Source organism: Chrysemys picta, chromosome 6 (genome assembly GCF_011386835.1).
Source record: "Chrysemys picta bellii isolate R12L10 chromosome 6, ASM1138683v2, whole genome shotgun sequence".
Taxonomy (NCBI): Eukaryota; Metazoa; Chordata; order Testudines; family Emydidae; genus Chrysemys; species Chrysemys picta.
In genome coordinates this window covers 104,314,833-104,328,269 of record NC_088796.1, presented here as the reverse complement: position 1 = coordinate 104,328,269, position 13,437 = coordinate 104,314,833, and the positions used below count along the sequence as shown (strand labels likewise).

General features: G+C 42.4%; 1 protein-coding gene across 8 annotated transcripts in view; it reads left to right on the top strand.

Annotated features, from left to right (window-relative positions):
* The window catches only part of CNTLN (centlein), a 275,372-nt gene that overhangs the window by 43,390 nt on the left and 218,545 nt on the right, over positions 1-13,437 (top strand). For all 8 annotated transcript variants that reach the window (XR_010588654.1, XM_065549483.1, XM_065549484.1 and 5 more), the window contains exon 3: positions 1,581-1,665. Coding sequence is in view for 5 of the 8 variants with exons in the window: in XM_042850538.2 (XP_042706472.2) it covers positions 1,581-1,665 (85 nt within the window). In the remaining 3 variants the exon portion in view is untranslated. The remainder of the gene's footprint in view (positions 1-1,580; positions 1,666-13,437) is intronic.

The window sequence follows — 13,437 nt, the reverse complement described above, 5'->3', positions numbered from 1 at the left end:
CTGATATTGCTTGATGAATATCTTTTAAAAACTTTTTGCATTAATTCTAGAAAGCCAATAAAGTAGATAATACTCTGCTTTTAAGTATGGCTCCGAAACACAACAAATAGGTCTGGTTTCTTGTAGTGCTTATTTCTCACCAAAATAACCATTTGGCTTACAACTTCTTCTGCGGAGGTAGAAGAAGGTTGCTCACACTGACAACCTTTTGTTTTGGGTCTTCAAAGATGCTTACTCTGTGTAAAAAAATTTCCCCATATAGAGTTAACACTCTGTCTGCAATCAGAATCAGATTGGAAGTTTTAGCAATCCTGGGACTTTGAGAGGACATCATGTTAGACAGCATTAGAGAGCAGTACATTTTGAGCAAAAAACTTCCAGTAGTTGACAGCCTTAGAATAGAACTCCTGTGGATGCTGAGGAAAAATCGGCTTGTGCCACAATGTATGCTATTCTTTTTAAATTTCCCAATATGGACCTAGGAAGGGTTGCACAATTCACTGCTTTTATGGGCCAAGCTCATTGCATACACCAGGGGCTCCTTGTATTTCTCCCTTACCTCCCACAAGCACCCCTGTATGCCTACTTCCCACCCCCTCTATTTCAGGGACTCCCTGAAATTGCACTCCTCATCATGCCAGGGGCTCTATGTCTCCCCTCCCCTAATACTCTTCTCCCCTGATTCCAGGGTTCTCAAATCTCTCCCCTATGCCTGGGCTCCGTGTACTTCCCTCATACATCCTTTCTTCCCATTCTTATTTCTTTTCTGTCTAGGAAATAAGTCATTGAGAATGTTATATGCAGTGTTGTTGTAGCTGTGTTGGTTCCAGAGAGACAAGGTGGGTAACATAATCTCTTTTATTTGACCAACTTCTGTTGGTGAGAGAGACAAGCTTTGGAGCATACATAGAGTTCTTCTTCAGAGTGTTAACATTTTACTGTCAGTTGAGATGAAAGGCAGAGGTGTTGTTATGATAGAAGGTCTTAATGGCTCCATCAACCAATTTGTTGATATATAGACAGTTGCAGACCTGATTACAACTGATGGTGTGCTAACCAGATGCTAGGGGCTCTGTGGATCCAGTTTTCTGATTTTCACCAAAATCAATAGGGTCCTGCCAACTGATGACTAGAACATTACCTGAAATGTTGGTATTGATTGGATGCAGCATTCAAAAATGATTGTGTTACAGACAAACAGAAAAATGCCATCAAGTTGAGTGGGAGATCTGCCAAATTAAGGTTTCTGTGTTGCAAACAGGAAAAAAAAAGAGTTTGCTCATTATATAGCTGAATAGACCATGCCTTTTGGAAGTAACACTGCAGATTACGTTAGGTTTTCTTTTTATGATATTTCAACTCTTCGTACGCCTGCTTCTTTAGAATAAAGTTGTCTTAGCTGTTTGCCAATGTAATTTGCTGTCACTTGCCATATGCTCCCTGATTAATTCCGTAGAGGCTGTCAGCCTTAGATAATTTAATTTTCTGTGCTTTAAAATGACATTCATTATCAGGACATGAAAAATTCAAATGATTAACTGCAAATTATGACTAATAAAGTGTCTATTTTTTGTTTCTAGAGAAAAGCAGAAAGCTGAAGTCAAGGACAGGAAAGTATTAGAAATTTTGCAAGTCAAAGACAACAAAATACAGGCACTGGAACAGGTTAGTATGTTTTAAGTAAGTACATGAGGAATATAGTTGTTATAACTTACTTCTAATCAGTATTATTTGATTTGCTAGTGTGTTAAAGTAGATATTTTAGATCACTGTGCTCTAAATGTACGTTTAGATCCTAGAGGCCTCAGAGAAGATCTCTTCTCTTCTTCATATGTAAGACAACAGTTGAGCTCAGATGAGGTGCTTGAACTAATAATCCTTTGGCTTATATGGGTAGAAGTGTGGACAAGATCTTTTCAGAGAAAGGTTGTCAGTTCTAATTCTTGCTTCCCATACTAGTCTGCCAAAGCCTGAATTTGTTGACCTTCAAGTCAATGTGGAAAGCTCATCTTTTTTTTCTTCCAGTCTTTTTCTGGTAAAATAGACTGTGGGAAATTCTGGTTTGGGAAGGTTTTGAGATGTTTCCTTATTTTTGACAATTGTCTTTTTTTTTTATTATTATATTTGCTGGGATAGCTCACATTTTCAAATAAATTGGAAGGATAAATGTGTATTAGCTTATATTTGTGGGAGACTGTACCAGACCTAAATGTAATACCACTTGTGTATTCTAGTGATAATAGTGTTTAGTAATATTTAGCAGCCTAAATCAAATGCTAGGATAAAAGAATAATGATAAAACATACTTGGCATAAACCATTCATGTTGTCACTTACATTCTTCACAATTGAATGTTTTAAATCAATAAAGAGAAAGGAAAACTGTAAGTGTTGAACAAAATCTTTTGTTAAAACTGAGGAACCATAACAAAGTTGAAGCTATTTTATTTATTTTGATAACTTTTAAGTGCATAGTCAAAACCCTAAGCACTGTCATAAAACTTAAGATACAATAATAATAAAATCCAAAATTAGATATTAAAAAAGTCTTGCAATAACATCTACAAAATGTAAGAGGACAAAACAGTTCCCTCTTAACCAATCACTCCATAACTCTCAACTCACTACCTTCTCAAAATTCCAGGGGAAAAACAGGCCTTGCAACATATCCTGAAGATTAATAAGAAAAGACCTTTTGAGATCCAGGAAGGATGGGATCTTTCTTTTAAATGAAAGGGGCATTACTTTGCGCCTCTGTTGATTGCAGCTCTGATGATATCATAATGGGAGATAAATAGTCTCTTAGGGTGTCTTTACATTAGCAAAAGTTGGACCCATAATTTGCAGTTTCTTTAGTGGTAGTAAAGGTGGATAGCCCATTGCAGACAGGGCTCTAGAAATGTTACCAACCTGTTGTCTACTCCTGTCAGATTAGTTTCTGCCCCTTCTTCCACTCTGGCCAGCAATGATGGCTGGCTGCTGACCAGACTTTATGCTCCCCACCATCTCTGAGAGACATTATTTCCTGGAGCTCACCCTGGGGTTATATGGCTGTGTACCACTTCATACTCAGGACCTTAATGGCACCATCTAGCACTTGATAATAGCTAGCTCATATAGTGCTTCTGTGCATGCTATTATTAAACTATTATGTACTGATGTAGTACAACCAGCTGATATATTTGCTTTGTCTTTGTAGACAGTATAGAAAATATCCATATAAAAAGCACAAAAGGGCAAGAGCAAAAACAATAAGTATTATAAGCACATTGAAATATAACTTACAGTACACAATGGACTCGTTGGAGTTTAATTAATGGATATTTAATTATTTGTGACTGTGACGGGTGACCAGGTCCTTTGAGGGCCCCTACTTGAGGTCTCGTGGTCCTACCATGTCCTGCCTCAGAAAAAGAGCAGTGAAGGTGGGTCCTCCAGGTCTGTCTATAAAAGGCTGAGGAGAGGCAGCCATTCAGAATGCAGCAGGCTCTGTTAAAAGGAGCTGCCAGGCCTGAGCAGATCATTTCCTGGCTCAGATCTCAAGAATAAGGAAGGGTGCTCCTTGCTGGAGCTCAAGGGAGAACCAGAAGATGGGTTCTGGTGGCATTGGCATTAAGTGAGGAAGAAGAAGAGTTAACAACTTCAGCCTTGGCGTAAGGGTGAAGAGGAAGAGATTACATGGGAAGTAGCCCAGGGAATAGTGCAGCAGCTATTAAAGGAAGCAACATGTGTCAGTTATTTATAGGGTCCTTGGGTTGGGACCTGGAGTAATGGGCAGGCCCAGGTCTCTCCCCCTCCCTCCCCCCCCTCCCCCGGCCACTGGGGAAGTGGCCTAAGCCCCAAGGTGGGGATAAGACTGCATTAAAAGAAACAGGCCCAGGGATGGGGCTGAAGACCCTGAAAAGAACCAACCATTTGTTGAACTGTGTTACCCCAAAAGAGGGCTGAACTTGAAGGAGTGACCTGGCTGGAGAGCTGGGACAATAAGAACTGATAAAATCAAAGTGTCTCCAGGGAGAAAGCCCTGGGGGCACTGCTGTGTACCAGGGTAAGCACGGACTTAAAGCTAGCCCAGAGAGGGCTGAGAACCGAGCCCAGAGACAGGGCTACAGACTTTAACAAGGGCATAGAGACAGGTCCTTTTGGACCTTTTACCCCAGAAGGGGTTCATCCATCTATTAACTGAGTGACTTAACCAGAGGGCTGAAACATTGAATATCCACCTGATGAGGGCAACAGCCAATAGGTGGCACTGGAAGCAGAGAAAGGGAAGAGTACAGGACTGCACCCAGCCAACAGTAGGTGCTCACCAGAGGTGAGTGCGCACCATCTCAGCGACTGTTTATAATTAGTGCTTTAATTGGTGCATTTTCTCCTTTCTATTCTTGCACATTTTCAGGTGTTTAATAGAACTAGTGTTCCTCATGTACTCCCCCCCGCACCCCCAATGCATCGTAACATGGTGCTGAAGTGCCCTCTTGGCTCCTTCCCCAGTTGGGCTGATAAAGTCACTCGGAGACCCTGGGTTCAGTAACCACCGGTGCAGTTTATTTACAGGTTGTGCTCCCATGACCTATTCACCATATAAGTAACCCTTTACTGTGTGCTGGAGGGGAGAGCTACGCCCCTGCTTCCACTCCCTGCCTTTTCCCTTTCTTCCTGCTCTCCCGCTCCCCCCACGGCTTTCTTCCCCTGAGGCTTTTATGCAGCCCCAGGCTAATCAGGCTGGCACCTGTTTCCCCTTTGCCAATCAGGTGTAGGTTTCTCTAGGCAGCTCCAACCTACCTCCCTTAATTGGAGCTGGCATGACAGAGGGCAGGCTCAGGTGTTCCAGCTCAGCACCATGTCACGATGCATTGGGGGGCAGGGGGGAGGGAGTACATGAGGCATTTAATAAATCATGGAATAATACATCAGTGTTAGAAACAGAATTTTCTATATTTTTCTCAAAATAAACTCAATGTAAAATCCAGGTAGATAATGTAAATCTTTCACCATAAAAGACTCTCAAATGGTCATAATATAACCGAGGGAAAACGTCTGCTTGCTCATGTAATAGCTGTTGTGATACATATTTTGTTCACTAGATTAGGTCTGTGCAGTGATTTACAAAGAGTATGGAATAATGTTAAGGAGGACTTGGTTTCAGTCATTGCTATAATGAAAGTTATTTTAAAATGGGAGTAAAAGAATATGTTTATGAGGGGGCACAACCTCACTCTGGTGGAGAAGAAACCCTGACCAATCCAACCCCCCCCCGCTCCTTGTCTCCTGACCGCCCACTCCCGAGGACCCCCCCCCAACCCTAACCATCCCCCCAGGACCCCACCCCCATCCAACCCTCCCTGTCCCCTGACTGCCCCAACCCCTATCCACATGCCTGCCCCCAACAGGCTCCCATGCCTATTCAACTGCCCCCTGCTCCCTGTCCCCTGACTGCCCCCCTGGAACTCCCTGCCCCTTATCCAATCCCCCAGCCCTGGCCCCCTTACCATGCCACTCAGAGCAGCATGTCTGGCAGCCGTGCCGTCTGGCCGGAGCCAGACATGCTGCTGCGCAGCCCTGCAGGAGCGTGCAGCCCCGCTGGCCAGAGCGCTGCCCGCGCAGCAGCATAACTGCAGGGGAGGGGGAACAGCAGGGGCTAGCCTTCCTGGCCAGGAGCTCAGGGGCCGGGCAGGATGGTCCCAGGGGCCGGATGTGGCCCACAGGCCGTAGTTTGCCCACCTCTGTACTAGGGAGTCACTCCAGCATTCCTCTTTGAGGGAAATAGCTGGAGCTTCGTCCTGACCCCACGGAAAAGGAACATTACAGGTTCTGATGGTACCAACAAGGTTTTCTAGTTCATCTCTCGATGAATTAGTCACTCTGGCATCTCTGTTCCCTCCAGACAACTGTAATCGGTTCCAAGAATTATTGCATGGAGTGGCAGAGGAGCACCAGATCTCCCTAAAGGATATTCTGCAAACTGGATTTGGCTGGCTAGTACTTCCAGTTAATGAAGCTATTCTGGATCTGCTGGAGCAGTCTGGCATACAATAACCACATACGTTCCTACCCCCAAGAAGGCAGAGAAACGCTTTTTTGTTCCAGCCAAGAAAGCAGAATTTCTCTTTACCCATACTCCACCTAAATCTCTAGCTGTACAAGTTACCACAGAGACAACATCCAAAATCCACTTGTTCTTACAAGGAGGTTAAATATCTAGACTTGTTGGGAAGAAAGGTCTTCACGTCCATTACCCTTCAGTTCAGAATAGCGAACTATCCAGTGCTTTTGGTTAAAGAAGGCTATCTGAACTATTCCAAGTTCACAGACTTTGTAGATAAGCTGCCACAGCAAGACAGAACTCAGTTCCAAGCTCTTATTGAAGTAGGTAAACTGGTGGCCAGAACTGCACTTCAATCAGCAGCTGATGCAGCAGACACATCATCCATGTCAATGGCAACGGCCATGGTAATGTGCCATGTGTCTTGGCTACAAGTGTCGGGATTTCCCAGAGGGGGTCTAAAATACCGTGGAGGCCTTGCCCTTCAATGAAGCCCACCATTTCAGTGAAAAGACATGAGCGCTTACATACTCTGAAGAATTCCAGGGCCACCTCCACTCCCTGAGAATAGATACACAATCACCAGGGCTCAGTTTGTAATGAAAGAGGTGCCAGGGCTCAAGTAATTAGGTGTTTGGGCTCAAGCAATTTTTCTACTTCCTTTCACCCGGAGGTGCCGGGGCAGTGAACTGCCAAGCCTAGAGGTGCTGGGTCTCAGCCCTGGCAAGCCCTGGCACAAATTAAGCACTGACCATCACCAAAAAGAAAATATCACAGGCAACCCTACAAACCTAGATTAGTGACTCAACAGTTTTATCATCAGTGATCTTGCACTCCTACTTGTAAGAGACAAAGGGTAGAGAAGCTTTATTTCCCTGCACTTCCCACATTTCAGCACCAGCTCAACCCCATCCCCCAGCTAAAAGACATTTTTGATGGGAGTTTGACAGCTGCAAACTGTAAAGTATGCCACCATTATCCAACCCCCCCCATATTCTTTGGGGGATGTTTAGCACTCTTTTTCCATAACTGGAGTGTTATAACAATAGATAAGTGAGTATTAGACATCACTCAATCTAACTACGCAATCGAGTTTAGTTCCCTGCCTCCTCCAAAACCTACATCTCCCCCCGCCCCCCCAAAAAAGTGTTCTGGGCCTTCATAGTAGAATTACTATTTAATCCTTGTGGGCTCAGGTGTCTTATATGGAGTATCTTTGTTCTTAAAGCAGTAGTTTTGTCTCATATAGTCATTGCATCTCTAGTGGCCCATCTTACACAAAGGTTGGAAAAGATAGGATTTTGTATGCTAAAAATTCCTTCCAATACTATTGTTGAATTTCCACCTTCGTCAGTATATTGATCAATAGTTTTCCTTCATGCTGATTCCCCAGTCTTAGGAAGGTGAGGCATGGCTTGAATTCTATCTTAAAGGTGAACTGCAAGCAGAAAAAAATGTGTGTGTATGCGCTGACTTTTACTATTTTTTTTTTTTTGTGTTCTGTAAAGATGAGCTTACTGAGGTTTTGTTTAAAGTTTGTTAGAAATGTTCATTGTAAAAAAACAAAACAAAAACAAATTAAAAAAAACCTTTTCAATTGATATACACCATAAAGGTACTTTAAAGGAATGGCATAGATATACTTCTTATTTTGCTTTCCAGTTGAATCTAAAATATCTCCTTTCTTGTTATTGTGGACAAACCTGATTAGTAATCATGCCATAGATTTGGGGGGTTTGGGAGAATTTCTGAAGAACAACCATATTGATCGTACCTGCACACTTTTATCAAACTGTTATGTTACTGATCCAAATTTCTCTCCACTTGATTGCAGAAATGCCTTATGATCAAACATACCTCCAAGTGTCTTTTTTTTTTTCCCCCCCTCAAGAAAAAGGATGTGATACCTTGGTAAAAAGGATCAGCTACTCTCCTACCACAAACTGTTGTTCTTTTGAAGGCTGTATCCTGCACAAATCTATCTCCAACTTCCCTTTTCCCTTCAGGTGTTGTCTCTTAGAAATGTCATTTAAGAATTTGACAAAACTAAACTGATAGTTTATTATGTGTGTGCATATCCCATTATGCATTTAGGGATTAATAACAGGAATTATTGCTATATGTTGAGGATTCATCAGTTGGAAGCAGCAGAAGAGGAGAAAGACCTGTATGTATTAGTTAGTTGATCACAGGATACCTGAGAGCCACCAATGTAGCGCAGCTGTGAAAAAGGCAAGTCAGATCCTAGGATGCATTTCAGTAGAGTTAGGGAAGTATTAATGCCATTGTACAAGGCACTGGTAAGACTTCATCTGAATACTCGATACAGTTCTGGTCACCCATGCTCAGATGATGAAGAGTGACTAATTCAGACTGGAATAAGTATAGAGAAGGGCTACTAGTATGATCAGGTGAATAGAAAGTCTCCTCTTATAAAATAGGCTGAGAGGTTGGCTTGTTTAGCCTAACAAAACAAAGGCTGAGAGGGGGTTATGATTGCTCTCTGAATATACTGAAGGGTAAAGACCTTTTTAGAGAAGAGCTATTTAAGCTAAAGGACAATGTTGGCACATGTCTCTAAACTGAATAAATTTAGGCTGGAAATTAGAAAAAGTTTTCTAACCTTCTAAGGAGTGAGGTTCTGGAACAGCCTTTCTTTCAGTGGGAGGAGTTGGGGCAGAAAACTTACCTAGTTTTACGATGGAGCTTGATACATTTATGAATGGAATTGTATTATGGAGTTGCATGTGATAGCAGAGGACTGGATTCGATAACCTAGAAGGTCCCTTCTAGTCCTGTGTCCCTAAGTGGCCACTTCTGCTACCTCCAGTGGATGCTCATAGAAATGCCTGGAACACATTAGAAACACTGTGACACAAGAGTGTAGTTTTATTTAGAATATTCGCTTCAGAGGACAATAGGAGAGCAATAATTCTCCCTTTCTGCAACTCATGTGCTGGTCTCTCAATAAATTGAATTAAAATATGTTCACTTGTTTTTCTTAGAAGATGGAAATTAAAATTGAATAAAAGTAGCATTAAACCTTTTCCCTCTCTTTTATAATATTATTTAATTAGCTTTCAATTTTGATCTGAAGAGACTAAAGCTAATCTTTTTGTCCTAGACCTTGTAACATTTCAAAACCTTATCAACCAATTATACTCCAGAGGGGTTAAAATAGTACTAGCTTGCCTAATTATCTGCACTTGAAAATCTTCAGCTTGCTGTGAAAATCTATATTAAAGCTGCTTTAATGGGTCCAATTGAAAGAAACATAATTCTACCTTCAAGCATTAATTAACATTAATAAATTTCATTCTTAATTTTTACCTTCTCTGTTTATTGAATTTATTTTTCTTTGTAACAAAATACTTGATTAAATTGAGAGATGTATACAAAAGTGATAAAATAACATTTTATTTCATATAGAGTGGAATCTTAATTATTCAAATGTAATGGGGGACATGATGGATCAATGAGTCACTAGTAGTGAGAGTCTACAGCTCTTACAATGCTTCAGGAAAAAGTTTCTCATTCACAGCTTATAAACTCTGCAAGCTTATCTGTTTAAGAATGTTAATACATATATTTTTCTACATAAAAATCTTTGTGCCTGCTATTCGTAGAATACTTATCCAGAGGAGATGATGCAGGAAATCTAGTTCCTCTTGGCAAAGAGAACCAATGGGCTCATACCGCTGGGAGAGAGGGATTTATTCTAAGTACAGTAAGAGCTTTGTTATTCAGCATGTTGGGGGCACAGGGATGCTGGTAAGTCAAAAATTAGGTTTAATTAAGAGGGAGGGAGTTTGGGTGCAGGAGGAAGTGCAGGGCATGGACTCTGAGAAGGAGTTGGGTGCGGGATGGGGCTCAGGGCAGAGGGTTGGGGTCCGGGAGGGGTTTTGGGGTGCTGGGTCCAAGCGGTGCTCACCTCAGGCGGCTCCACGCAAGTGGCCACATGTCCAGAGAGAAGCAGCCAGGCAGCTCTGCATGCTGCCTCTGCTCACAGACGCCATCCCCACAGGTCCCATTGGCTGAGGTCAATGCTTCTAGGCAGAGGTGTGGCAGATGGCTCTGCGCGCTGCCTCCGCCTGCAGAGGCCACCCCTGCAGCTCCCATTGGCCGCAGTCCCCAGCCAATGGGAGCTGCAGACCCAGCACTCTGGGTGGGGCAGGGGCAGCACATGGAGCCCCGTGGCCGTTCCTCCACCATTGACTGTGGCCAGTGGGAGCTGCAGGGAGGATGTCTGCAGGAGGATGCAGTGCGCAGAGCCACCTGGCTGCACCTCTCCAGACTTGTCGCCGCTTGCAGGGAGCTGCACAAGATGAGCGGTGCCTGGATCCAAATCCTGAAACTCCTCCGTGCCCCACCCCCCTGCCCCGAGCCCCCTTCCACACCCAAACCTCACCCCATTTTGAAATGCTGGTTTATAGAACTATCCAGTTTGTAAAGTGCTGTATAACACAGCTTTTCCTGTACTACACGATAGTTAAGAAGATTTGATGGATCTAGCTTATCCAGAGTCTCAGAACAGTGAATCTGTACTTGTTCAAGATAAAATCTAATATAGTCATGCTGAGAACCATCATACATCTACCAGAGGAATGTATCTGTTCATGATCTCCAAAGCATAAGATGTGTAAATGTGTGTAGGGATACATCCAGTATTTAGGAAGAATCTCAGATTTGTTATGGAGATATACAGCACTACTGATTTCATGTTTTGCCTTTGGGGCTGGTGTTGGAGAGCTGCATGTTTTCATTAAATGCTTGTCAGTAGTTGCTGGACAGGCTGAGAGGCCAATGTGTGACGCTTCTTGGACAGATGGCTGATCAAAGACACCATATTGGTTCATACTTAAAAATTAATCTGTAACTCCACTGAAGTTGCTAGAGAGCATGATAGTTATAGACTCAATGAGCTCAATCTATTTTGCTTAACAAAGAAAAGGTTAAAGTGGTGCCTTGATCATAGTTTAAAAGAACCTACGTGGGGAACAAATATTCAATAATGGGCTCTTCAGTCTAGCAGACAAAGGCATAACAAGATCTTCACACTGGAAATAAGGCATACATTTTTAAAAGTGAGGGTAATTAACCTTTAAAACAATTTAGCAAGGATTGTGGTGGATTCTACATTTCTGGCCATTTTTAAACCAAGATTGGATTTGTTTTTAGAAGATATGCTCTAGTTCAAAAGGAATTTTTGGGGGGAAGTTCTGTGGCCTATGTTGTGGAGGAGGTCAGAGTAGATGATCACAATGGCCCCTTCTGGCCTTGGAATCTATGAAAAACTACCCGAAGTCATAACTTGTTTCCAGCAGACAATAGGAATATGCTGCAGTCTCGTTAAATGGCTCAATTCAGGTGGCATATTATGCAGATGCCACTAAATTAATTAGGTTAGTCAACTCCAGAGAAGACTGAGAAACTTTAGAGGGACCTAATCAAGTTAGATGAATGGACAATACATCTGATGAATGCAAAGTAATATACATTGGAGGGAAAAATTTTCTGTATTCAGACTTGTTACATGGTTCTAAATTAGCTGTATCAACTTATGAAAAGTACCTGGGCATCATTGTGGACAGTTCACACAGTTCGCTTGTGGTCAAAAAGCAAACAAAATATTTGGATAAAGTATAATACAGGAACGATCATAATGCCATTATAAATCAATAGCTTCCATAGTTGAGTGCTGTTTTTCTGGTCCCTCATCTCAAAAGGACATTGTAGAATTAGATGTGTTTCAGAGAACGGCAATGGAAATTATTAGAGGAATGGAAAAACTTTCATGAAGAAATAGTAATGACCAGGTTTGTTTACTATAGAAAGAAGATGAATAAGAAGAGCCATGATACAAGCATATACAATAATGAGTGGTATAGAGAAGATAGATCAAGAGCTTCTTTTCTCTGTGCCTCATAACACCTGGACAAGGTTCTTTCAATGAAATTAAAAGCAAATTCAGAACTGCTAAAAGGAAATAATTTTTCACACGATGTATAGTTTAACTGGATCCCAAATGCCAAGAATATCATGGAGGCCAAAAAATTAGCAAGATTAAAAAAGGAATTGAATATTTATATGGATAAAAAGAATATCCAGAGTTCTAATACTTAGTGCAAAAATAAAATAAAGTAAAAAAAGGCTTGTTAGAGATACAAAACCTCATGCTTCGGGGTTTAAGCCAGTCTCTAATTATTAAACAATAAGATGAAACTTTCATGGGGACAGATTATCCCACATCTCCTAACTGCCAGGTTTTTACCTTCTTCTAAAGCAACTGGTGCTAGCCACCATCAGAGACAGAATACTGAATTAGAGAGGATAAACTAGAAGGACCTCTTTTCTGATGCAGGATGGCAATTCCTATTCTGCCTCAGGAAAGGGTCTAAGACATCACCAATGTAATGAAGAGGATTTTTCACAGCCAGAGGGTGACAGCTCAGACTATGCTATGAATCTCGAATCTGAGGTGTGCAACTTATTTATAAAACCCATGGTACATTTCTACTTGAGACCACCTCAGTGGACCCTGCAGTCCTAGTAGAAGCAACCAAGAGAACAGTTCTCATGTTGTATCCAGGTAATGGATGACCTCCTGGCTTACAGGCAGGGTAGTGAAAAAATGCAATTAGGAATAAACTTCTGAACACCTTAATTGATCACAGAAGTATCCAAAGATGGGAAGCCCATCCAGAGGGACCGTCTAAGAAACTTTGGTCTCTCCGGGAATAACAGCTGCACATAAATATTCCGGAGATGCGGACAGTCCTTAATGCTTGAAGGAATTTCAGAGATCTATTATTCCAAAAAGTGATCCTATTGCAAACAGAGAATCAGGCCACCATATTTTACACAAAGAAGCAGGGAGGAACTAGGTTGCACATCTTGTGTTGGGAAGACCTGCAGATGTGGGATTAATTCTGTCTCAGGAGATACCCCTTGTCATGTATTTAACAGGGGAGGTAGATAGGGCTGGCCTTACCGTGAGGCGAACTGAGGCGGCCACCTCAGGTGCCAGATTGGAAGGGGGGGGATGACCTCTAGGACCCAGATTGTAGAAATTGTGTCTGCTGCTGGTGCATATCTATTCTCTCTGCTCTAGATGCATGGAGATGGCGGAGTCCTGTGCTGGAGAAAGGAGGGCACAAGAGACATAACAGACAGGCAGGAGAAAAGGTGAGAGGGAATAACAGAAAGCAGCAGGAGCTGCAGGAAGAGAGAGGAGAAGGAGCCTCTTATGTACCTCTCTAGCACCCCCAGGATCCTGGACTGATTAACACCAGCTTCTCAGGGAGCTTCCTGTTTCCTGCTGCTTCCCTGAACCCACTTGAGGAGAACGGGCAGTCAACTGAAGTAGTAGGAGTCAGTTTAGGCCCTTAAGAC